At 44.2% G+C, this 23,175-nt stretch overlaps 4 protein-coding genes across 7 annotated transcripts; 2 read left to right on the top strand and 2 right to left on the bottom strand.

The window, feature by feature from the left end:
- Positions 1–670: 670 nt before the first annotated feature.
- LOC139629772 (E3 ubiquitin-protein ligase TRIM63-like) lies at positions 671–9,160 on the top strand. 2 transcript variants are annotated; one of them, XM_071492606.1, is made up of 9 exons: positions 671–937; positions 2,182–2,354; positions 3,638–3,812; positions 6,743–6,838; positions 6,936–7,169; positions 7,618–7,640; positions 7,744–7,868; positions 8,329–8,609; positions 8,731–9,160. In XM_071492606.1, exons 1-9 carry the CDS (start codon positions 818–820, stop codon positions 8,812–8,814), a joined length of 1,311 nt encoding a protein of 436 aa, XP_071348707.1. In that variant the 5' UTR covers positions 671–817; the 3' UTR covers positions 8,815–9,160. The 2 variants fall into 2 exon arrangements, with proteins under 2 accessions (XP_071348707.1, XP_071348705.1); XM_071492604.1 differs by having other exon boundaries at positions 691–937; positions 3,635–3,812.
- Positions 4,685–6,736, bottom strand: LOC139629771 (uncharacterized). The gene is made up of 2 exons (XM_071492603.1): positions 5,640–6,736; positions 4,685–5,514 (listed from the first exon to the last, which is right to left on the bottom strand). The coding sequence occupies exons 1-2, from the start codon at positions 6,174–6,176 to the stop codon at positions 4,696–4,698; spliced, it is 1,356 nt and encodes a 451-aa protein (XP_071348704.1). The 5' UTR covers positions 6,177–6,736; the 3' UTR covers positions 4,685–4,695.
- Positions 9,161–9,189: 29 nt separating the features above from the next.
- LOC139629775 (corticoliberin-like) lies at positions 9,190–13,312 on the bottom strand. 3 transcript variants are annotated; one of them, XM_071492614.1, is made up of 2 exons: positions 13,196–13,312; positions 9,190–10,519 (listed from the first exon to the last, which is right to left on the bottom strand). In XM_071492614.1, the coding sequence occupies exon 2, from the start codon at positions 10,498–10,500 to the stop codon at positions 10,027–10,029; it is 474 nt and encodes a 157-aa protein (XP_071348715.1). In that variant the 5' UTR covers positions 10,501–10,519; positions 13,196–13,312; the 3' UTR covers positions 9,190–10,026. The 3 variants fall into 3 exon arrangements, with proteins under 3 accessions (XP_071348715.1, XP_071348714.1, XP_071348713.1); XM_071492613.1 differs by lacking the exon at positions 13,196–13,312 and adding an exon at positions 11,091–11,216; XM_071492612.1 differs by lacking the exon at positions 13,196–13,312 and having other exon boundaries at positions 9,190–10,594.
- On the top strand, positions 13,227–19,870 carry adhfe1 (alcohol dehydrogenase iron containing 1). Its single transcript, XM_071492602.1, has 14 exons — positions 13,227–13,344; positions 13,935–13,972; positions 14,250–14,299; positions 14,707–14,760; positions 14,970–15,124; positions 15,211–15,407; positions 15,789–15,866; positions 16,036–16,141; positions 16,909–17,061; positions 17,700–17,798; positions 17,968–18,046; positions 18,168–18,264; positions 18,539–18,696; positions 19,520–19,870. The coding sequence occupies exons 1-14, from the start codon at positions 13,292–13,294 to the stop codon at positions 19,601–19,603; spliced, it is 1,401 nt and encodes a 466-aa protein (XP_071348703.1). The 5' UTR covers positions 13,227–13,291; the 3' UTR covers positions 19,604–19,870.
- The last annotated feature ends 3,305 nt before the right edge of the window (positions 19,871–23,175 follow it).

Genomic DNA, 23,175 nt, shown 5'->3' with positions numbered 1-23,175 from the left:
CTTGTGCACAGACGTTAAAAAAAAACACAAAACATGTTTTGGTACTTCAGGGACTCCGTAGACTGTTCCTTTCACACAGATGTAAACTAACCAGCCCAGGTCTAAATGGTTCCATGTGATTTAACTCTGGTTCTGATTGGTTGCAGTATCAGGCATCATCAACATTGATCTTAATGTTCAGTGAACTTTAACCTCAGTAATGTGATTATAAATCTGATTTGTTGACATGTGTGTTGATGTAAATAGTGTTTTGGTTTGAAGTTTAGTTTATTGTGGAGTCGAGTGTGAACTGAGACTGTTCATGTAGAAGCTGCTTTGTCAGACTCAGCTGACACCTGTAGTCATGTGATGAGGTGATGTCACTCTGTTGTCATGGTAATGTTAATAAATGATTGATGAAGAGATCCTGTGTCTGTCTGGCTGTCCTGTAGAGGGCGCCGCTCCTCTGAGTATCAGTCACATACTGGGGGGGTGGGGGGCAGCAGCCTCCTCATCTCCTCTAACACTATGCACTGTCCCTTTAATAAACTCTGTCCTGCTTACTCACCCCCCCATCCCCACTGCTCTGTCATGCCTCCTCTTGACCTTTGACATATAAGGACTTGTCGGCACGGCAACAGCTGACGTGTGTCTGTCTAAAAACAGAGTCAGAGTTCCTCACACAGACTCAGAGACCCCCAGCACCACAACACCACTACACCACTACACTCCTCTCTGCTGCTGCTTCACTTTCTTTATTTTATTGAACCTCTGGGACGTCTCCCCTCCTCCTTCTCCCCCGTCCTGCCCCCCCGCCTCCTGAGCGTCACTCAGCATCATGGAGAGTCTGGAGAAGCAGCTCGTCTGTCCCATCTGCCTGGAGATGTTCACCAAGCCGGTGGTCATCCTGCCCTGCCAACACAACCTCTGCCGCAAGTGTGCCAATGATGTCTTCCAGGTGAGGTGCACGCACAGGTGAGCACGCCTTAAAGAGACAGGCCACCTGGAAGCTGCTCGGTCCTTTAGACCTCAGCTGAGTCACTGCTGTGACCTGAGTTTGAGGGTAGTTGGTTTTTAGTGAAGTTTGTTGCTCAGAGTTGTGTTAATATCTAAACTCAAGCTGTCCCCTTGTTGGTGCGTTCAAGGACACTCTGACATCTGAACAAAGACCCACTTACTTATTTCTTCTGCAGGGACAGTGACATGAAGAAAGGTTCTCTTTAAACATCTGGACACAGGTCAGGTTAAAACAACAGGGTTTAGAGGAAACAGGTTCAGACTGATGACTGAAGCCTCTGTTAGATTTCTGTGGTTTCTAGAGAGCAGATACACATTTTTAGATTCAGTGTGACATCACTTCCTGAGGATATCATCCTCTCTGATGTCCCTCCAGAATAAAGCTCCAGAGAAACAGAGGCTGCAGAACTTCACTGAGAATCCTCCTTTTAAGTTTCCTTCAGTATCACAGTGAAACAGAGACGACATGAGACACTGCAGACAGGAGCTGATCACATGATCACAGCTGCTTTAATCATGTCAACAAATGTCCACAGACTCATTCTGATTATTTCAGAGCAGAGCTGATAAATAAATGAGACTTTTTAATCATGGAGGAGGTCTGTAATAATTACATGATAAGATAAGACCATGGCTTCATACATTTTAAACATCCATTGAGGACATGTGAATAAATAATTCAAGACAGTGAAAAACAGAAACTAAAATAAAGTAAAACTGGCGAAGCTTCAAGAGCTCCTTCAGTTTTTATCTGTTTATATTCTAATGAATGTGGAACATTAAAACCACTTTAATTTGAAAACCTCTTATCTTTCTGTTTATTAACAGAGAGTAGAAGCAGATTACATTTCTGTGTTTATCTGATATTTGTCACTTCCACAGTTACAGTCATTTAAATAAAGAGTTTACTTTACAACTGCTCTGTATGGATTTTAATAATAACAACATTTATAAAGTTTATTTATGTAACACTTCAAATACATGAACATATAAAACATGTTACAGAGTTCTCCATATAATGACTGAAGCACTGATAAATGTTAGATAATGACGAAAATATCATTAAAAATTAAGGAGGAAGAAGTTTCATTCTTAACTTTGTTTTCATATAATCAGAAAAAAAAACAGGCAGAGTTCAGTGAGTAATACACCTCTCCACCTGTGTGTGGCCCTGCCCCCCTGCAGGCGTCCAACCCCTACCTGTCGACGAGGAGCGGCTCCACAGTGACGTCTGGCGGTCGTTTCCGCTGCCCATCCTGTCGACATGAGGTGGTCCTGGACCGGCACGGGGTTTACGGACTGCAGAGGAACCTGCTGGTGGAGAACATCATCGACATGTACAAACAGGGGAGCACCAGGTAACACACACCTGTATACAGGTGTCTATCTATACACACACAAGTCTGTCTATAATCATGGGACCTGTAAAACCAAGTATGAACCTTGAAACAGTCTTTAGAAGGAGAGACAGGTGGTCCAAATGTCCCGACAGTACAGAAATGTCCTCACAGTGCAGGTAAGTTCTCACCATGACTGTTGGGTCCTTCCAAAAACAGCAGTACAATCCCACCTGTACCAACATAAAAACACACCTGTGCACATTCACACTGGGGTCAGAGGTCACTAGTCAGTGGACATTGAGTTAAGATTGTTTAGTCAAAGCTGAACCTGGTGACAATTATTAGTGTTTAGTATTGGCTGCTGTGTGCTGTCCTCTACCAGACAATACAACAACACAACAACAACAACAACACAACAACAGACAACACTAAAATAAAGAACAGGTGCTCATATTTATCAAATTTCAAAATAAAATAATAATTAAAAGGATCTTCTGTTGGACACTTGTTGACTCGTCCCCATCACTGTTTACTGACCTCCAGAGGGCGCTGTCAGACACACACAGGCCTTTTTAGACAGGAAGGGATGGATGTGATGTTTGTGTGTCTGCTTTTTGTCTCCTGTTGAGCTGTGAGTCTATTTCTGGATGTAGGTCAGTGAAACAGCAGCAGGACGAGCTGATGGAAACAAGCTGCTGAAACACTTCACGCGTCAGGATTTTGAAATGTTGACATAAAACTTTATCTATCCTTGGGCAGTTTACAGTGAAAGCCCAAAGTGTTCAATATTAAATATAATTGTATTAAAAAACACAAAACAACAATAAATTATCATTTGTATGTGTTCTTATTTTATATTAAACAGTTTTGTTGGATTTCATTGTGACATTTTTATTTAAAATTTTCCCCAACAATCAATCAGTTAACACCTGTAACTATAACATTTCATATAAAATGTCGTGTTTAAATCTATGATTTCATAGATTTAAACATGATTTCATAGATTTAAGTGTTCATATTGAACACTTTGAGCTTTCACAGCAGAATCAGAGGAATATAAAATCTATACAAATAAATCAAGGTTACAGAATGTAACGTCGTCTATTGTATTACAGGTTATCATTTTTATTTTATTTAAAAAACTAATTTCTTTATTTCATATTACGCATTTTGTCGTCCCAGTCTGAAACACAGCCACAGTTTGAATGGACAAGTGAGACCTTGACAGAGAGACAGACAGGTGGACACTATTACTGTATCACCTGTCTCACCTGTCTCACCTGTCTGTCTGTCCTCAGCAGTAAACCGTCTCCAGAGCCGAAGCTGGAGCAGCCGATGTGTGAGGAGCACGAAGACGAGAAGATCAACATCTACTGTGTGACCTGCAGCGTCCCCACCTGCTCTCTGTGTAAGGTGTTCGGAGCGCACAAAGACTGTGAGGTCGCCCCGCTCAGCAACGTGTTCACCAAACAGAAGGTCAACAACACAACTACAACAACAACAACAACAACAACATCATCACAACAACACGACACAACACAACACAACACAATGCAACACAACAACACAACAACAACAACACAACACAACTCAACAACACAATAACATCACAACAACAACAACAACAAAAATAACTAAAACACAACAACACAGTACAATGAATGGTTTCAGCCTGTTTTCTTTTGCTGATGATGAGAAATTTAATTTTTGTGGTGATTAAAGATTAAAGATAAAAACAACATTATTAAGTATTACAGTTTTTTACAACCGCTATGACCTTAAACACTTTTTCAAAACTGTTAATGCACATCACACCTGAAACACACAATTCCCCAAACAGTTAATTTCATGCTCAAAATCACACAGTGTAACTAAACACAGACACACACTTCCAAAATACAATACACTAACACAGTTCACCAAATCTATCAAAGCACTGACACACGTTGTCTTCCAACAGAAACATTTAGTCAGTCACAGCACAGTGTCATAAAAAACACTGACAACTGATGGAATAACACAAACTGAATCACTTTGCATGTGTCAAATCTACTTTTTTTCCTTTTTCTTTTACAATCAACAGATTATTGTATTGATCATACATGTAAATTAATGTTTGTGATTATGTTCTTCATTTTTCATTTGTTGGGCATGAATTTTGTTCCTTTTTTTTGTACAGCACTCAGTACAAAAAGTGAACGACCCATGTCAGAGCAGCTTTGCAGAATTTTTATGAAAGAAGAAGACAGTAAATGACAGGATTTGCAGTAAACACTTTACTGTATTGCAATTGAAAATGACTTGCAGTAGAGTAAAGAGGGAAAAAATCAGCATTTAGCTGTCATTCATTACTGTATTGTCAAATACACAAAAAGAAAAAGGAGCAGAAGAAATCACTGTAAAAGAGGAAGAAAAAAAAGCTAATCTGCTCGGTCGTTTGCACCAAGGGAGCAGCGCTCAAATTTCGTTGTACTATGTATAATAACAATAATGACAATAAAGGCGATTCTGATTCTGATTCTGATTCGTCAGCATTGGGCCACATATTTTCATCGACATCACACCTGATGTCTTCTCTGGCCAGGCATCTTGGGAAGTATCTTTTTGCATGCCTTATCCAGCCCTGGCAGTTGTCAGCTGTGATGTCCTGGCATGCAGCAGCCATTGCATCCAGGAGGGACATTTGGTCATGTGGATGGTGATCGAATACTTTCCACCTCCAGGCTGAAAAAAACTCCTCTATTGGGTTGAGGAAAGGGGAGTAAGGGGCAAGGAAAAGGGACATCATCCTGGGATGGGCATCAAACCAAGCTGTGACTGCATGTGCATGGTGGAATGCCACATTGTCCCAGGTGATCACATATGTTAGCAAGTTACCCCCCAACTCACCCTGTCCCCTCTCCCCCTCAGGTACCAGTCTATCATACAGCTCTTCTAAAAACTGGAGAAGGCGTTCGGTGTGGTAGGGGCCAATTTGACTTTTATGCAGGAGCACACCATTGTTAGATATTGCTGCACACATGGTGATGTTGGCTCCTCTCTGGCCTGGCACAGCAACCGTGGCTCTTTTACCAATGATGTTTCTGCCCCGCCTACGTTTTTTGGCCAAGTTGAAGCCAGCCTCATCAATGTATATTATGTTATGTGGGACTTGATTGGTCTCCAACTCCATGACTCTCTGTAAGCAATCAAACAAAATGTATGTAAATGATTTAGAGTACTTTACGTATATAGGGTCATAGTAGTTTACTGCAAAACACACAATTAGTACAGTGTATTTTGGATTTACAGTAATAACCTTACCTGGACATATTGGTGACGGAGTTCCTTGATGCGAACACTGTTCCTTTCAAAAGGGACTTTATAAAGTTGCTTCATCAGGACTCTGTGTTTAGCCAGAGTCCGAGAAATAGATGTAAGGCTGATTGCTCTGATGTTTTCAAAGACAAGGTTGTCTTGTAAAATATTGGCCCGAATTTCTTTCAGTTTTATTTCACTGTTAGCAATCACCATGTTGACAATGGCAAGCTCCTGTTCTTCATGTAGAAGCCTGCCCCTGCCCCCTGAAGGACGTAAACGTTGAACCCTTAGAGGGACAAGGTTATATATTACTGTAGGGGCCAGAAGAATACAGTTACTGTAATTCATGTTACACTGTTCAGTAGGAAAGGCCCTTATACAATACAGTGAATACTGTAATCTACCTGTTGGTTGCTCGAAAAATCTGGACAATGGATGCCACTGTGCTCCGGCTGAGATTTGGCTGCACACGTTCTCCAGCCTCTCTATGTGACAACCCATGGTTGATGACATGGTCGATGATGGTAGCTCGTATTTCATCCGTCACCCCATCTCTGGCCCTTCTTTGAGCCCCACCACACATTCTAACTCTCCCTCTACCTCTACCTCTAGGCATTTTTCTCACTTGTTTTTTGCAAGTCCTCCACCTTGTCCCTTGTCTTATCTATTGTTCTTTTCCCTCACAAGATCCGCCTATAAATATAGGTGATGTGATTGGTGATGTGATTGGAAAAAGCCCAGCACCTGAGCTGGGTGAGACGGGAATCAGCTGTGATCAATGTAATCTTCAATCCATTAGTTTTGAACATGAGGTTTTCTGTTTTGACAAACCGTGTGAAAGCAATTGAAAATTCACCAGTTAACATCTTCTGTTTTGGTCTTGATTGCGCTTGTGTGTAAAAGGAGTTAAAACTAATTTTAAATGTGTAAAATGTGTCTATTTTGTGTCAAAAGAAGAAGAATTGTGTTAATTGTATTGCCCACACAGGCTGATGTTGTGGTAACTGTGTGAAGAGTTTTGAAAAAGTGTTAAAAGTATAGAACAACGGGTCATAGCGGTTGTAAAAAACTGTAAGTTGTGTGTGTGTGTGTGTGTGTGTTTGTAGGCAGAGTTGACTGACTGTATCTCCATGCTTGTTGGGAACAATGAGAGGATTCAGGCGATCATCAGTCAGCTGGAGGAAACCTGCAGAGCTGTCAATGTGAGTTCATCCACATGCTGCACACCTGCTTTACCTGAGGTTTACCTTACATCTGCTGCACACCTGCTTTACCTGAGGTTTTTTGACCTTCTCTCAGGAGAACGGTAGCAGGCAGAAGTCGAAGGTGTGCGAGATGTTCGATCACCTGTTTGCGCTCCTGGAGGAGAAGAAAGGTGAGATGACCCTGAGGATCAGCTCTGAACAGGAAGAGAAGCTGGACTACATCCGCGGTCTCAGGAGAAAGTACAATGAGCACATGGAGAACACTGCCAAGCTCCTGGAGACCGCCATCCAGAGCATGGATGAGTCCGAGATGGCCGTGTTCCTGCAGGTGAGCCTGAAACCATAAGTGTAGACGTGGGGGAAGGGCAGGTATGAATGAGTCATCAGGAGCTGGTTGATGGAAAAACACAATCCAGATAAAGATCAGTTGTTGGAGTCACATCATTTTTGTTAATGATGTGAATGTTGTCATTGTCATCATTTTTTAATCATGTGTGCGTTACCTGTGGTGTGTTGTCTGTGAGGTTGAAACTGATCTGAGTTTTATGTATGTCCAACTGAAACAAGCTTTTAATACGTCTTAGCTTCCTGCTTTTTTCAGTTTTATTTTGAAGGGCATGATAAAAACTGTCCCTTTTTTAATTAAACATTTGAAATAATTTAAAGATGAGGGTGAAACACACACACAGAACTTAACAGGTTTAAAAATCCAGACATGTCAATCAGCTCAGATCATGTTTGTCATGTGATCAATAACTTAGATTTGTCTCCCACAGACGGCCAAACCTCTGCTACAGAAGTGAGTATTAAACAATGCAACAGAACTTTGTGTGTTATAACATCACTGCAGTGTTAACATGAAATTAATTAAAATCATTGATTATTTACTGTTTATTGATCAGAATTGTGGAGGGCACCAACACGTCTCACCTGGATAAACTCCAACACGGCTACGAGAACATGGAGCACTTCACAGCCAGCTTTGCTCATCAGAGGCGAGCGCTGAGCAACGTCGACTTCATCAGAGGTAACACACACAGGAAGTGTCTGTTTGACCAATCAAAGACAAGACACCTGCATCATAGGCCTACACAGAACCTTGCTACATGCTAACATGTTAGCATACAGGATGTTCAACTCAATCTTCAGTCAAGTGTAAACTAATGAAACTATTATTCATTATCATGTTTTTTGAATGTGTTAGCTGTAAGCTACTTTTACTGACCTCTGTTGTATGATAAACGATTAGCTCTAGACTGCAATCACAGAATGTGTTAGCGTGCTAATAACATGAAGCTACATTCAGCTACCATCAATCAGAACAGTGCATTCTAAACTACATAGTCGTTTCTATTGTTAGCATAACGCTAACGTATAAGTATGAAGCCGCTATTAGATAGCAAGATATATGCTAAAGTTGTTGATATGGAGCTACTGTACTGTATACTAATCTGTTAGCATGTAGCTAACCCTGTGTGTCCCCTCAGCTGATGAAGACGATGACGACGAAGATGAAGAAGAGGTGGAGGTCAGAGGGACGTCAGCAGAAAGTCGAGTTGAGTCGCAGCAGCAAGCTGCAGCTGCAGCCAATCAGCAGCCTCCTCTCTCACCTGTTCAGCCTGCAGGTGTTCAACTCACAACCCCGCCCCCTCAGAAACCCTCAGAGGCTCCGCCTACAATGGCCACACATACTAAAAGCCCCACCCCCTCATCACCCAGTCAGGCCCCGCCCCCTCTGCCTGTCCCTGCCGCCAATGCCACCCCCCAGGTATGATTGTCGATAATGAATAATCAATCAATCTGATTGAATAATATGTTGATTTATTGTGGGTGGGGTCTAAAGCTTCAGGGAAAGATGATAACATCATTGATTGTTCTTCTTCTTGCAGGTTCAGTCTGATCAGCAGAACGACTCGGACGACAAAGATGGACCCAAACACGTCTTCTCCTTCAGCTGGCTCAACCAGAAGTAAAACCAGAAGAACCGGCGACACCAGTCCAGGGCCTGGATCAGTCTGAGTCCAGTCTGCTTCTCTGCAGAACTTCAGTGTATTTTTACATGATTTTGCATTTTCCTGTTGAAAACCACAGAAACACACAGAGAGCTCTCACTGAAGCTGTGCTCACTGTTCGTGTTCAATAATGGAGAGAATTCGTTTCTTCTGCTGTGGCAGATTTTCCATCAACATTTTTTGAAGGTTAGAGTTTGTTGATGTTTAGCAGAAATTATAGAAAAAATATTTTGAATCTGACACATCTCTGCTGATAAATTTGTTCTGTTAAAGTGTCAAATAAATTATTGTTTTATTATGAACCTGATTTTCCTCCATCTTTTACTGAGTCTGGTTTAAAGAAAAGCTCCACACCTGTGCAGCATTAGGCAGAGCTGGACCAGTTACAGCGAAAAGCAGACATCAAGCTGAAGTGGAAGCGATATCTCTCCGTACATCTCACAACAGTGATCTGAAGTCAGCTTTTAATTATTACTGCTTTCGCAAATAAAACACATTTTGTTCAGTTCTTTTTGGATTCAACCTGAAAGTTAGAAACTCCACATTTGATGATCAGGTCTTATGAACAATCTCCTCTTCTTAAACTAAGATTCTCTAAAAACAACAAATACTCTAAAAATGACCAAAATGTAATGGACATTAAATAATATGTAGCTTCTACATGAATTGATTAATGAGACAAAACCAAAAAAACTGCAGGTAATTAATCAATTATTTTATTTGTTTCATAAATGTTACTTTACACATGAAACATTAGCACTTCAAACAGCTGATATCAGATGTTCTGGATTCCTCCACCGTCGCCTTGGTAACACGTCCATGAGTTTGGGGGTGGAGCTTCTAAAGGAGCACTGAGGGGAGGGGTGTATTTGGTTTCCTGTCGCCTCCTGCTCCTTTAATCATTGGCTTATCGTCATTTTCTGAATGTTTTTTTTTATGACCTTTTTTCTTTCATTAGATTTAAGTTTGTTTAACATCTTTGTTTTTGAAATATATTTAAATGAATAAGTTTCAGTTGTTTGTATTTTTACCTCCGTGAGCCTCTGCACATTGTACCTGTGTATTGTTCATTTACTGGTTGTTTTAAGTTTGTGTGAATAAAGTGAACAGTGTAAAATAAAAGGATCAAACGACAGGAAGTGTAAAGTTTGTGGATTTAATCATCTGGTTTCTTTATTTTCCGAAGGTGTCCATCATCCTGCGGTTGCTGTCGGCCTGCTGGGCGATCTGCTCGGCCCGGGCCATCTCCAGAACCTCCCTGAGCAGGTGGAAAGTCAGATCCAGAGAGATGGGAGGCTCCTCGGACCTCTTCCCTTTCTCCTCCACCACCTCCTGCTGCTGCTGCTCCACCTGGGCCTGCAGGAGGCGCTGTGTGAGCTGCAGCAGAGCCTGGTTCACTGCTGAGGAAGAAGAAGAAGAGGAGGAAGATGAGGATGAAGAGGAGAGGAGGTCTGACGCAGTAGCAGCAACAGAGGAGGAAAGTCCACCTCCACCCAGTCGAAGGGAGAATTCCTCCCCAAGGCGGAGGAGCAGCGGTCGGGGGAGGAGGTGGCGGCTGGCAGGAGCGATGGTGGGTCGACAGTCAGCAGACGGAGGGAGGGAGACACCGAGCAGAGCCACGAGCCACAACAACAAGTTCAGCTTCATCTCCACAAGCTGCTGCAGCCTGCAGGAAGAGCCAGGAGTTAATGATGCCTTCAAAGACCAGCTGAGGGTCAGAAAACCCATATGTCTGTAAAAATGAGGAGGTGATCACATGGTGTCAGCAGATTTTCATTGATGTCAGAATATGAACAGAAACTTCAGAAACAAAGAGATAAAGTGAGAGACGACACAAATGTGATATTTGTCTCCTTTCATGAACGTTTGGTTTGGGTCAGAATGAGAATGAAAACAGATGGTGACGTTATTTCCTGTCATCAGATGAGGTCAGCAGCACAGGTGATGAAAGGTCGATGGTTTTGATGCCACAGCTGTAAACGTGAAAACGACTAAACTGACTTTGTTCTTCTTCATGTGACAAATGTAATTTAGTTGGTAAAATCAGAGCCACAGTCACTTCCTGTCTGCTCCTCTTCCTCAGCCTCGTCACAGACAAACCTCACCTCAGTGTTGTCCTGACGTCTTCACACCAACGTACAGATACATACAGTACACACTGCCCCCCCCCCCCCAGTTAACCTCCTCCCGGCGATCAATAAATCAATACCTTCAGATAATCATCTTCACTAACTCACCTGATCGTCCTGATCTCTGCGGCTCCTCAGTCAAACACACACTCAGCTGGTTCCACTCTTTATATGTGACTGAGTCTCAGGGAGGGAGGGGCTCTGCACGCGCTCAGTGGGAAAAGGACCAATGACGATGATGATGAAGATGTGAGTCATAAATCATGCAGCTGTTTTTTTTTAAATAAATATCACCTTCATCCTCCTCTTCATCACTTTTATTTTGTTTAGAGAGTTACAGAAAAATTTTCATCATTGTCATCATCATCATCATCATCCTCCTCCTCAGCATCATCATCGTCTTCATCATTACCATCATCATCTTCATCATCATCATCCTCCTCCTCAGCATCATCATCGTCTTCATCATTACCATCATCATCATCTTCATCATCATCATCCTCTTCAACATCATCATCATCTTCAACATCATCCTCCTCAGCATCATCATCGTCTTCATCATTACCATCATCATCATCTTCATCATCATCATCCTCCTCCTCAGCATCATCATCGTCTTCATCATTACCATCATTATCATCATCCTCCTCCTCCTCCTCCTCCTCCTCAGCATCATCATCGTCTTCATCATTACCATCATCATCATCTTCATCATCATCATCATCTTCATCATCCTCCTCCTCAGCATCATCATCGTCTTCATCATTACCATCATCATCATCATCATCCTCCTCCTCCTCCTCAGCATCATCATCGTCTTCATCATTACCATCATCATCATCTTCATCATCATCATCATCATCTTCATCATCATCCTCCTCAGCATCATCATCGTCTTCATCACTACCATCATCATCATCATCCTCTTCAACATCATCATCATCTTCATCATCATCAGTGACACAGAAACTTTTCTTTGACCTTTGCTGTTATAAAACAAACATCAGATGACGTCGTGTTGTTTGAGGTGAGAGGACGACCTCAGTGATGAAGACGAAGATGAAGATGATGACGTGACCTTTCTCAGCTGTGACCTTCATCTCCTGCAGAGAAAGAAAACAGTGTGAGGCTCAGCAGGAGATTCTCAGGTCTGACCAAACACCTGGAAGGTGAGCGGAGGGAAACTGGACACACACCTGAAACGTTAACTTTAATGTCAGTGTCACCTCATCAGGGTGGAGGTCTCCGCCCACTGAGCCGGCTCCTGTCAACACCAGCTGATCCAGCTGAAGTCAGATCAGCCGTCACGGCGTCGGCGTGGACCTTTAAGTTCCCGTCAACCCTGACACTTCAGATGGCTCAGCAGGTGAGACTGTGACGGGCCGCCAGGTCAGGACGCTGTCTTCAACAGATCAGGCGGCTGTTGATGAGAGGTCCAGCGTCTCCCAGAGGATGCTGGGAGACGTGAGGACACCTCGCTGCTCCAGCTTTAATCAGACCAAACTCCAGGCGAGTCCTGGACGATGAGAGCTGGAGGGAAACGACGAGGAGGTTTAGAGTTTGATAAGGAGACGGTGGAGGAGGTTACATGCGGCTGGATGAGGACTGACCCAAGTGTTGGACTGCTCCCTTACAAACTGACTCTTCTGCATTTAGTCAAAATGAAGGTGTTTTAGAGGGATTTAAAGGGATAATTAATGGATTAATGAAGTGTAGCCTATGTTTGATACTTGGTGTTTGTGGTTTAAAGACTTCTCAGACCTGCAGGGACAAATGAAGTGAAATAAAATAAAAGCTGTGGAGCGTCTTGACAGTGTGGGGTTTGTTTAAAGGTCGATGTGTCCGGACACACACAGACGAGACACAAGGAGAACACAACTGTCAACAAACTAAACATTAACAGGAGTGTGTATATATCAGCTGTGACCTCTGACCTTTGAGTTTTTATTGGACCATGACAGGAAAACCTTTGAGACACAAACTGAATCTGAATCAGAGGTCCTTCATCTGTCCTTTACTTTGAAAATCTAAAGCCTTTAAAAAGCCCTTGATTTGAAATAAAGTAGGTTTTAAGGACCTCATGACTTTTCCCTTTAAACCCTTATCAGTTTAAGTCAAATATTAAAATCAATCAATGCGTCCATCGATCATCATCAGTAAGTTACTCAGGTAAAATATGAAAGGAGTTAGTCCACAGTGAGTGTGACCTTTACTTTGAAAGGAGCAGACGGAAGCGGTGTGTCGTGCCGGTGACTTGACACCTGTTGAGTTTGTTCTCGGTCGCAGTGAAGCTCGTTCAGTCCGCGGAGATGGCGGGAAGAGGCCGGGTGGTTCACCTGCTCAGGCAGCTGCAGGGCGCGGCGTAAGTGATTCCTGTCCATGAATATTAACGTGAATATTAACGTGAACATATTAAATGTTTAAAGCTGAAATGACCTCAGCGCGAAGGAAACACGCGTAAACAGCCCGCGGGGACGAGGTCACGCAGAACTCCGTTCAGAAATCCGACGGTTTTAAAGAGTTCGGGTCCAGAGTCAGCGCGTGGTCCGCGGGGAGCGCAGAGGGATCAGGTCCGGACCGGAAGACTGTCGGTGAAAATACGGCGCAGCTGTGACAGACTGGGAAACGTTTATTTCATCAGTTAAAGCATTTTCTTGACGGCACCTGTTGCAACATGTGACCTTGTGTCTCAGTCCAGTAACAGAAGTGAAGGTTCAGTATTTCTCAGCTGATTCTGCAGAAAGACCCGGGTCTAAACAGCAGCCTCTGCAGTGACAACTAATTATTAAAGTCTTTTACTGAAAGAATAGTGTCAGTCTCAAGCATTTGATCCTGATTCAGAGATATTCTGGAGTCTCTGTGCAAACTGTCCAATGTAACACACTTTTTTAAATATGTAGATTTTTGAATGGAGTTCTGCTGTGTGTAACATGAATGTTTTTGTTTGAACAGGTGCAGATGTCCTGCTCACTCCAACACCTTCCATCGAGGTATTCATATACACACTCACATACATGTGATGGCTCCATAGGTTTATCAATGTTTAACTTCTGCCCATCAATCAGTGCTGGTGATTTACTGACTGATAACCTCCAGTCAGCAACAACATGGAGGGAGTTTGGTCTCTTTGAACAAACTGAGGAAAAATTAAGAAATATTAATCACCACACCTGTAACTTAACCTGGATCAATATTATGTATCTGTTATTGCTTGATCAGTGATCCACACATCAGATATTTGTCAGGTTAACAGAGTTTTTCCTCCAGGTTCTGGATCTGCGACATGCACTGTCCGGAAAACAGACTATGCCTTCGAGGTAACTCACACCAAACTGTGTTTAAAAAAATGATCATTTTAGAAGCTTGTCAGTCACACAATCTGTATTTGTTCATGGCAGGAAAATCACAGCCATGTTTATTGAAACTTAAAATGTAAAACAATTAAAAGTATTTTCACTGTGATCTTTGGTCCACAGATCTTTTTTTCTCAACACTGTCAGATATTTCTAAAACAATCAGGGCACCACATGAGCAGCTACAGAAATTTCTCTTAATTAGACTTTTGACTTGTTGAGTCATAATCAGGACATTAAGAAAATGATTTTTATGTCGTATTTATGTTTTATTTTTTGTGTGGCTGTATTTATTTTCCTGTCAGGGAGGAGCTCCTGTACTTCAGGCAGATGCAGACTGTGATTTGTTGTTTGTGGTTTGTTCCTGTCAGATGGCGAGTTCCAACATCAGATATGGAGAAGGGGTCAGCAGAGAGATCGGCATGGTAACTAAAATCATCATCATCATCATCATCATCATCATCACACATTCATTCTAAAGGACTTATAAAAACATGAGACTTCCAGTGAAAACAAACAAAACAAAAAGTTTTCTGCTGCTCAACTGTAAAAACTGGACACTTGTGAGGTTTTCCCACCACAGGCTCCATCATCATCCTCACTGTGGTCTTCTTGTTCTCCGGTTCTCCTGCAGGACCTGCAGAACCTCGGAGCCCGGAACGTCTGTCTGATGACGGACAGGAACTTGTCCCGCCTCCCTCCGGTGACGGCCGTCCTGGAGTCTCTCACCAGGAATGGAGTCAAGTACAAAGTGTACGACAACGTCCGGGTGGAGCCCACCGACACCAGGTGAGATACAACGTACCCTCACAGGTACATTCACACCTGTTGTCCTCACAGGTACATTCACACCTGTGTATGTCTGTTTTTTGTAGTTTTAAAGAGGCCATCTCGTTTGCTAAAAACGACTCCTTTGACGTGTTCGTGGCGGTGGGCGGGGGCTCGGTGATTGACACCTGTAAAGCAGCCAACCTGTATGCTTGTCACCCTGATGCCGACTTCCTGGACTTTGTCAACGCTCCGATTGGTAAAGGGAAGCCGATCACTGGAGCTCTGAAGCCGCTCATCGCAGGTAACAGGAAGCAGTCTGATTACCATGTCAACCACAGGGCTGAGGTTAGGGGCGGGGTCAGGACACTTTTACAGTGATTGACAGCTGACAGTTTTATTTTAGGTAAGAAACTTAAATGTTATTGATAAACACATAGTGACCAGTTAATTATCATGAATCATTTATCAGGGTGCTGATCAATAACAGATCAGCACTGATAACAGTGGTTAATGATTAGGTCTGTGGGCTGTCACCTGCTCAGGTGTTTTTCTGACCTGAGCTCAGGTGCTCGACCCCTCAGACAGTAAAAGTCACCGGTGAGGAGTCAGTGGGCCACAGGTCGACACTCACCTGCTCAGGTGTTTTTCTGAACTTTATGGAACTTTGTGTTTTTCTGCCCAGTTCCCACGACTGCAGGCACGGGCAGCGAGACCACCGGAGTCGCCATCTTCGACTACGAGCCTCTGAAGGCCAAGACAGGTCAGTCCACCAGTGAAACTCTCACTTCCTGCAGATGTTTCACATTAAAAGCCTGGAGGTTTTAACCAGACCAGCTTTAAACTGGGACACGGTTCATTTCTTCAGATTAACAAAAGTGATGATGACATCACCGTGTCAGTGTGAGCTGTGATTGGCTGTCTGTGTTCAGGTATTGCCAGCAGAGCCATCAGACCCACGCTGGGCATCGTGGACCCGACGCACACACTGAGCATGCCCGAAAGAGTCGCCGCCAACAGCGGCTTCGACGTGCTCTGGTCTGTATGTCCAACATCTGTCTGTCCAACATCTGTCTGTCCAACATCTGTCTAACGTCTGTCTGTCCAACATCTGTCTGTCTAACATTTGTCTGTCTAAAATCTGTCTGTCCAACATCTGTCTGTCTAACATTTGTCTGTCTAAAATCTCTAACATGTCTGTCCAACATCTGTCTAAAATCTGTCTCTCTAAAATCTGTCTGTCCAACATCTGTCTGTCCAACATCTGTCTGTCTAAAATCTGTCTGTCTAAAATCTGTCTGTCCAACATCTGTCTGTCTAAAATCTGTCTGTCTAACATCTGTCTGTCCAACATCTGTCTGTCTAAAATCTGTCTGTCTAAAATCTGTCTGTCTAACATCTGTCTGTCTAACATCTGTCTGTCTAAAATCTGTCTGTCCAACATCTGTCTGTCTAAAATCTGTCTGTCTAACATCTGTCTGTCTAACATCTGTCTGTCTAAAATCTGTCTGTCTAACATCTGTCTGTCTAACATCTGTCTGTCTAAAATCTGTCTGTCCAACATCTGTCTGTCTAAAATCTGTCTGTCTAACATCTGTCTGTCTAACATCTGTCTGTCTAAAATCTGTCTGTCTAAAATCTGTCTGTCTAAAATCTGTCTAACATGTCTGTCCAACATCTGTCTGTCTAACATCTGTCTGTCCAACATCTGTCTGTCTAACATCTGTATGTCCAACATCTGTCTAACATCTGTCTGTGAGACACAATCAGACTGTTGACCGTCCTCGGTCTTCTCCTTCCTGTAGTCATGCTCTGGAGTCGTACACCGCTCTGCCCTACAACCAGAGGAGCCCCTGCCCCCCCAACCCCATCAACCGCCCCGCCTACCAGGGCAGCAACCCCATCAGTGACGTCTGGTCCCGCCACGCCCTCAACGTGGTCGCCAAGTACATGAAGCGGTAAATAAAGATAACCTGGGCTTCAGTCTGAAAAGATGAAGAGGAGAACCACAGAGAACCAGATCAGGTTCTCTGAGGAACCCACCGAGCATTAGAACCACACCCAGAGCTGCTGATGATCTGTGTTTTAGTCCTTTATTTAGATTTTTAACTTCATTTTTTTTTAAAGTTATTATTTTTTGGGCTTTTATGCCTTTATTATAGTTCAGTGGAGACTGACAGGAAAGGGGGTAGAGAGGGGAATGACATGCAGGAAAGAGTCGGACCGATCGGGAGTCGAACCGGTGCCCGCCTGCTAAGAGCGTCTTTGCGCCCTAACCACTTGACTACCGGGCCGCCCCTGATTTTTAACTTCATTAAGTTTTTGCAGGTAATCTGTTTAAAGTTCTGCCCAGATGGATCCTGATCTGGATCCTGAGAATGTTTCAGAGACAAACACAAGACTGGAAAATTAAAAAGCTGCTCACTGTTGATCCCTGGTTCTCTGGTCTGAATGTCATAGAAGAAACAAAAAAAAGATCCAGACAGAACCAAATCTAATCAAATTAAACCAATTAGAATAATGAACGACTACATTTTAAAAATTTAATAAAAAAATTAATAAGTATCTGATTGATTGATTAATTGATTGTGTACAGAGCTGTGCGGGACCCCGAGGACCTGGAGGCCCGGTCCAGCATGCACCTGGCCAGCGTGTTTGCCGGGATCGGCTTCGGAAACGCTGGAGTTCATCTGTGGTGAGGAAAAAGATTCACTGTCCCCAACCTGATAATCCACCTGAGTGACATCATCATCTCAACAGAAACACCTGAATGACATCACTATTAATTATTAAATTGATATAATTTCAAGGTTAAAAATGAAGTGATTTCATGGTTATGTCTAAAGAAAACTGTTGTGTTGCAGTCATGGGATGTCGTATCCAATCGCTGGAAACGTGAAGACTCACTCAGCGAAGGGTTACAGTGTGGAGCACCCCCTGGTGGTGAGAGAGGGCACAACAGTATAACAACCTGCTAACACAACCTGAATCAGTACAGCAGCCTCTGTGTGTGTGTGTGTGTGTGTGTGTGTGTGTGTGTGTGTGTGTGTGTGTGTGTCCTCAGCCTCACGGTCTCTCAGTTGTCCTCACATCTCCAGCTGTCTTCAACTTCACCGCCCCGATGTGTCCAGAGCGCCACCTGGACGCTGCAGAGATCCTCGGTACCTGTTCACCTGGCGTCACTGACACTGTAGACAGCACTGTAATACAACACTGGTACACACACCACAATATAACAGTCAGTGGCATACAACAGAGAAATATAACAACACATGATAAAACTGAACAACAGCAAAATAATAAAATGTAACACGACTCACAACAACCACAGACAAATGAAATCCTGCACACGGATCAACTGCAGCAGGACTGGACCAGTCCACACAGAGACTGTGCTGCGTTCAGGTGCAGTAACAGACTCTGTGCTGCGTTCAGGTGCAGATATACGGCAGGTGAAGCGGGAGGATGCAGGTGCTGTTCTGGCCGACACTCTGCGTCAGTTCCTGTTTGACCTGCAGGTGGAGGACGGACTTGGAGCTGTGGGATACAGCAAGGACGACATCCCAGCACTGGTGAAAGGAACCATCCCTCAGGTCTGTCAGAACACACCTGAGGAGTCTGAGTCCCATCTTTAATTAACCAGTAACAATAATGTGTAAAATAAAACAGTTGAGTAGTAAAGTGAAAAAACATCTTAAAACAGAGAAACACTGAATAATAAAAGAGAAATTATAGGTTCACTGTGGATTTTTTTCAAATGACCATTGTGATTTAAGGACTTTACAAAGGGTAAAAGAAAACCCTTAAAAATGACTAAAGACATAAAAGCCACCTCTTAATTTAGATCATTAAAACTTTAATATTGAGTCCATTAATTCATCCAGTGTTTGGGGTGAACTTCTGAATTTACACCGAAAAGTAAAAAAAAAACCTTAAAAACCCCTTAAATATATGAAAACCATCTGTATTAAACCAAACCATCTCTTACACTGAAAACAAAGGGTCTGAATTAAAAATCCCTTAATCTGTCCTAGTCTATGAATGTTTCCATTAATTTGTCCAAACCTGAAGCTGTTAAATATCTGAAGTCAATTAAAAGCTCATTAATTAAACCAGAATCTCTTCACCTTAATAACACTGCAGTCATCAGTCACATATTTTACATTCAACTGTAAACTAAGGGGAACTCAGAAACCCCTTAACAATTATGGCATTCAAATTAAGGCCTTCCAGATAAAGGGGTTTTCAAGGGCTTTAGATTTTCAAAGTAAAAGACAAGTGAAGATCTCTGGCTGATGTTTGTGTTTTCAGGGGAGGTTAAGGGTTAGCTCAGGAGATATTAAGGGATTGTTGTGTCAGTGTTTATTGTGTGTGAGAGTTATTGGTTGTGTTAATGTTTGTTGTGTGTATCTTCAGGAGCGAGTGACTAAGCTGTCTCCCAGAGAGCACAGTGAGGAGGATCTGTCTGAGCTGTTCGAAGCCTCCATGAAGCTCTACTGAGCCTGAACGCATCACTGCCAGGCTGGTCTCAGGTCAGCTCTGAGCTGAGCTGCACCTCCTCTAACAGCCACTAGATGCTGCTGGGACTCACCTGTGTCTCACCTGTATTTACATGTGAAGACAGTTTTTAACTAAACAAGAAAGAACAAGAAGTTCATTCAACAACATGAATTAAATTCATTAATGGACACATTAATTAATTCTGTATAGTTTAAGTTGTTTTTAATGGATCAACAAAAAACATTAAAACAGGTTGAGTAACATGAACGTTGTCTCTGAATTTGTTCTTTTCAGTTAATTAAAGATAATTAAATTTAATGATAAAATGTTAATGAGACTTAAAACAAGAAAACCTGGAGAAAAATGAAGGCCTAGTTAAGGTGTGTGTGTGTGTGTGTGTGTGTGTGTGTGTGTGTTTCTGAGAACAGCCGCTCTCTCTTGTGTTAATCCACTTTAAGCTCATCCAGGAACAGTTGTTATATAAACCTCATCTGACTGAGTTTAACTGGTTTAACCCCAGGAACAGAAAACAAGCTAAAGACAGAGTGACCCCGAACGCACCACAGAGCTCACCTGTTCACCTGTTGGACACATGACTCATCAGACTGACTGCAGCTGCACATCAAATCATGTGTAATAACAGTCGTCTCAATATTTATTTATCTGTTTACAAACACTCAGAGACAACGTCTGTATTTGGTGCAACACACAATCACACAACTGTAAACACACTGTTAACAATAACAATCATCACAAGCAGTACATTTCCTGGTCAGGTGAGATTTTCTACTTCAGTGAAATAGTCGTCGTCATCATTGTTGTCGTTTGTGTGCTCTACATGTCACTGAGTGTGTCAGTGGTTGGTGTTTGATTGAAGCTGGTTTCACTCTGACTCAGTGACATCATCAGTTAGGAACTAGTTCACTGATGTTCAAGCAGTGAACGCATGTCTCAAGGTCTCAGGTACAGGTCTCAGGGTCTCAGGTACAGGTCTCAGGTACAGGTCTCAGGGTCTCAGGTACAGGTCTCAGGTACAGGTCTCAAGGTCTCAGGTACAGGTCTCAGGTACAGGTCTCAGGTACAGGTCTCAAGGTCTCAGGGTCTCAGGGTCTCAGGTACAGGTCTCAGGGTCTCAGGTACAGGTCTCAGAGTCTCAGGTACAGGTCTCATGTACAGGTCTAAGGGTCTCAGGTACAGGTCTCAGGGTCTCAGGTACAGGTCTCAGGTACAGGTCTCAAGGTCTCAGGTACAGGTCTCAGGGTCTCAGGTACAGGTCTCAGGTACAGGTCTCAGGGTCTCAGGTACAGGTCTCAGGTACAGGTCTCAGGGTCTCAGGTACAGGTCTCAGGTACAGGTCTCAGGGTCTCAGGTACAGGTCTCAGAGTCTCAGGTACAGGTCTCATGTACAGGTCTAAGGGTCTCAGGTACAGGTCTCAGGGTCTCAGGTACAGGTCTCAGGTACAGGTCTCAAGGTCTCAAGGTCTCAGGGTCTCAGGTACGGGTCTCAGGGTCTCAGGTACAGGTCTCAGGTACAGGTCTCAGGGTCTCAGGTACAGGTCTCAGGTACAGGTCTCAAGGTCTCAGGGTCTCAGGGTCTCAGGTACAGGTCTCAGGGTCTCAGGTACAGGTCTCAGAGTCTCAGGTACAGGTCTCATGTACAGGTCTAAGGGTCTCAGGTACAGGTCTAAGGGTCTCAGGTACAGGTCTCAGGGTCTCAGGTACAGGTCTCAGGTACAGGTCTCAAGGTCTCAGGTACAGGTCTCAGGGTCTCAGGTACAGGTCTCAGGTACAGGTCTCAGGGTCTCAGGTACAGGTCTCAGGTACAGGTCTCAAGGTCTCAGGGTCTCAGGGTCTCAGGTACAGGTCTCAGGGTCTCAGGTACAGGTCTCAGAGTCTCAGGTACAGGTCTCATGTACAGGTCTAAGGGTCTCAGGTACAGGTCTCAGGGTCTCAGGTACAGGTCTCAGGTACAGGTCTCAAGGTCTCAAGGTCTCAGGGTCTCAGGTACGGGTCTCAGGGTCTCAGGTACAGGTCTCAGGGTCTCAGGCACAGGTCTCAGGGTCTCAGGTACAGGTCTCAGGGTCTCAGGTACAGGTCTCAGAGTCTCAGGTACAGGTCTCAGAGTCTCAGGTACAGGTCTCAGGGTCTCAGGTACAGGTCTCAGGTACAGGTCTCAGGGTCTCAGGTACAGGTCTCAGGGTCTCAGGTACAGGTCTCAGGTACAGGTCTCAGGGTCTCAGGTACAGGTCTCAGAGTCTCAGGTACAGGTCTCAGGTACAGGTCTCAAGGTCTCAGGTACAGGTCTCAGGGTCTCAGGTACAGGTCTCAGGGTGTCAGGTACAGGTCTCAGGTACAGGTCTCAGGGTCTCAGGTGCAGGTCTCAGGTACAGGTCTCAGGGTCTCAGGGTCTCAGGTACAGGTCTCAGGTACAGGTCTCAGGGTCTCAGGTACAGGTCTCAGGTACAGGTCTCAGGGTCTCAGGGTCTCAGGTACAGGTCTCAGGTACAGGTCTCAGGTACAGGTCTCAGGGTCTCAGGTACAGGTCTCAGGGTCTCAGGTACAGGTCTCAGGTACAGGTCTCACGTACAGGTCTCAGGGTCTCAGGTACAGGTCTCAGGTACAGGTCTCAGGGTCTCAGGTACAGGTCTCATGTACAGGTCTCAGGGTCTCAGGTACAGGTCTCAAGGTCTCAAGGTCTCAGGGTCTCAGGGTCTCAGGGTCTCAGGTACAGGTCTCAGGGTCTCAGGTACAGGTCTCAGGTACAGGTCTCAGGGTCTCAGGTACAGGTCTCAGGTACAGGTCTCAAGGTCTCAGGGTCTCAGGGTCTCAGGTACAGGTCTCAGGGTCTCAGGTACAGGTCTCAGAGTCTCAGGTACAGGTCTCAGGGTCTCAGGCACAGGTCTCAGGGTCTCAGGTACAGGTCTCAGGGTCTCAGGTACAGGTCTCAGGTACAGGTCTCAAGGTCTCAGGGTCTCAGGGTCTCAGGTACAGGTCTCAGAGTCTCAGGTACAGGTCTCAGGGTCTCAGGTACAGGTCTCATGTACAGGTCTCAGGGTCTCAGGTACAGGTCTCAGGGTCTCAGGTACAGGTCTCAGGTACAGGTCTCAAGGTCTCAGGGTCTCAGGGTCTCAGGTACAGGTCTCAGGGTCTCAGGTACAGGTCTCAGAGTCTCAGGTACAGGTCTCAGGGTCTCAGGCACAGGTCTCAGGGTCTCAGGGTCTCAGGTACAGGTCTCAGGGTCTCAGGTACAGGTCTCAGAGTCTCAGGTACAGGTCTCAGGGTCTCAGGTACAGGTCTCAAGGTCTCAGGGTCTCAGGGTCTCAGGTACAGGTCTCAGGGTCTCAGGTACAGGTCTCAGGCACAGGTCTCAGGGTCTCAGGTACAGGTCTCAGGTACAGGTCTCAGGGTCTCAGGTACAGGTCTCAGAGTCTCAGGTACAGGTCTCAGGTACAGGTCTCAGGGTCTCAGGTACAGGTCTCAGGGTCTCAGGTACAGGTCTCAGGGTGTCAGGTACAGGTCTCAGGTACAGGTCTCAGGGTCTCAGGGTCTCAGGTACAGGTCTCAGGTACAGG

This window comes from Trachinotus anak, unplaced genomic scaffold (assembly GCF_046630095.1).
Source record: "Trachinotus anak isolate AG129_WGS33_773 ecotype Australia unplaced genomic scaffold, CSIRO_AGI_Tana_v1 ptg000012l, whole genome shotgun sequence".
NCBI classification, from domain to species: domain Eukaryota; kingdom Metazoa; phylum Chordata; class Actinopteri; order Carangiformes; family Carangidae; genus Trachinotus; species Trachinotus anak.
This window is presented reverse-complemented; position numbering and strand designations above follow the sequence as displayed.

What these genes read in the sequence shown, in the direction of transcription:
- LOC139629772 (XM_071492604.1), top strand. Translation starts at nt 818, where the DNA reads ATGGAGAGTCTGGAGAAGCAGCTCGTCTGTCCCATCTGCCTGGAGATG. An exon ending in AGATGGCCGTGTTCCTGCAG is followed by an intron (nt 7,170 to 7,617) that starts GTGAGCCTGAAA and finishes TGTCTCCCACAG; the next exon opens with ACGGCCAAACCTCTGCTACA. An exon ending in CAACGTCGACTTCATCAGAG is followed by an intron (nt 7,869 to 8,328) that starts GTAACACACACA and finishes GTGTCCCCTCAG; the next exon opens with CTGATGAAGACGATGACGAC.
- LOC139629771 (XM_071492603.1), bottom strand. Translation starts at nt 6,176, where the DNA reads ATGAAATACGAGCTACCATCATCGACCATGTCATCAACCATGGGTTGT. An exon ending in TCCGTCACCAATATGTCCAG is followed by an intron (nt 5,515 to 5,639) that starts GTAAGGTTATTA and finishes GATTGCTTACAG; the next exon opens with AGAGTCATGGAGTTGGAGAC.
- LOC139629775 (XM_071492612.1), bottom strand. Translation starts at nt 10,581, where the DNA reads ATGGGTTTTCTGACCCTCAGCTGGTCTTTGAAGGCATCATTAACTCCT.
- adhfe1 (XM_071492602.1), top strand. Translation starts at nt 13,292, where the DNA reads ATGGCGGGAAGAGGCCGGGTGGTTCACCTGCTCAGGCAGCTGCAGGGC. An exon ending in TCAGCAGAGAGATCGGCATG is followed by an intron (nt 14,761 to 14,969) that starts GTAACTAAAATC and finishes GTTCTCCTGCAG; the next exon opens with GACCTGCAGAACCTCGGAGC. An exon ending in GTGTGGAGCACCCCCTGGTG is followed by an intron (nt 18,047 to 18,167) that starts GTGAGAGAGGGC and finishes GTGTGTCCTCAG; the next exon opens with CCTCACGGTCTCTCAGTTGT.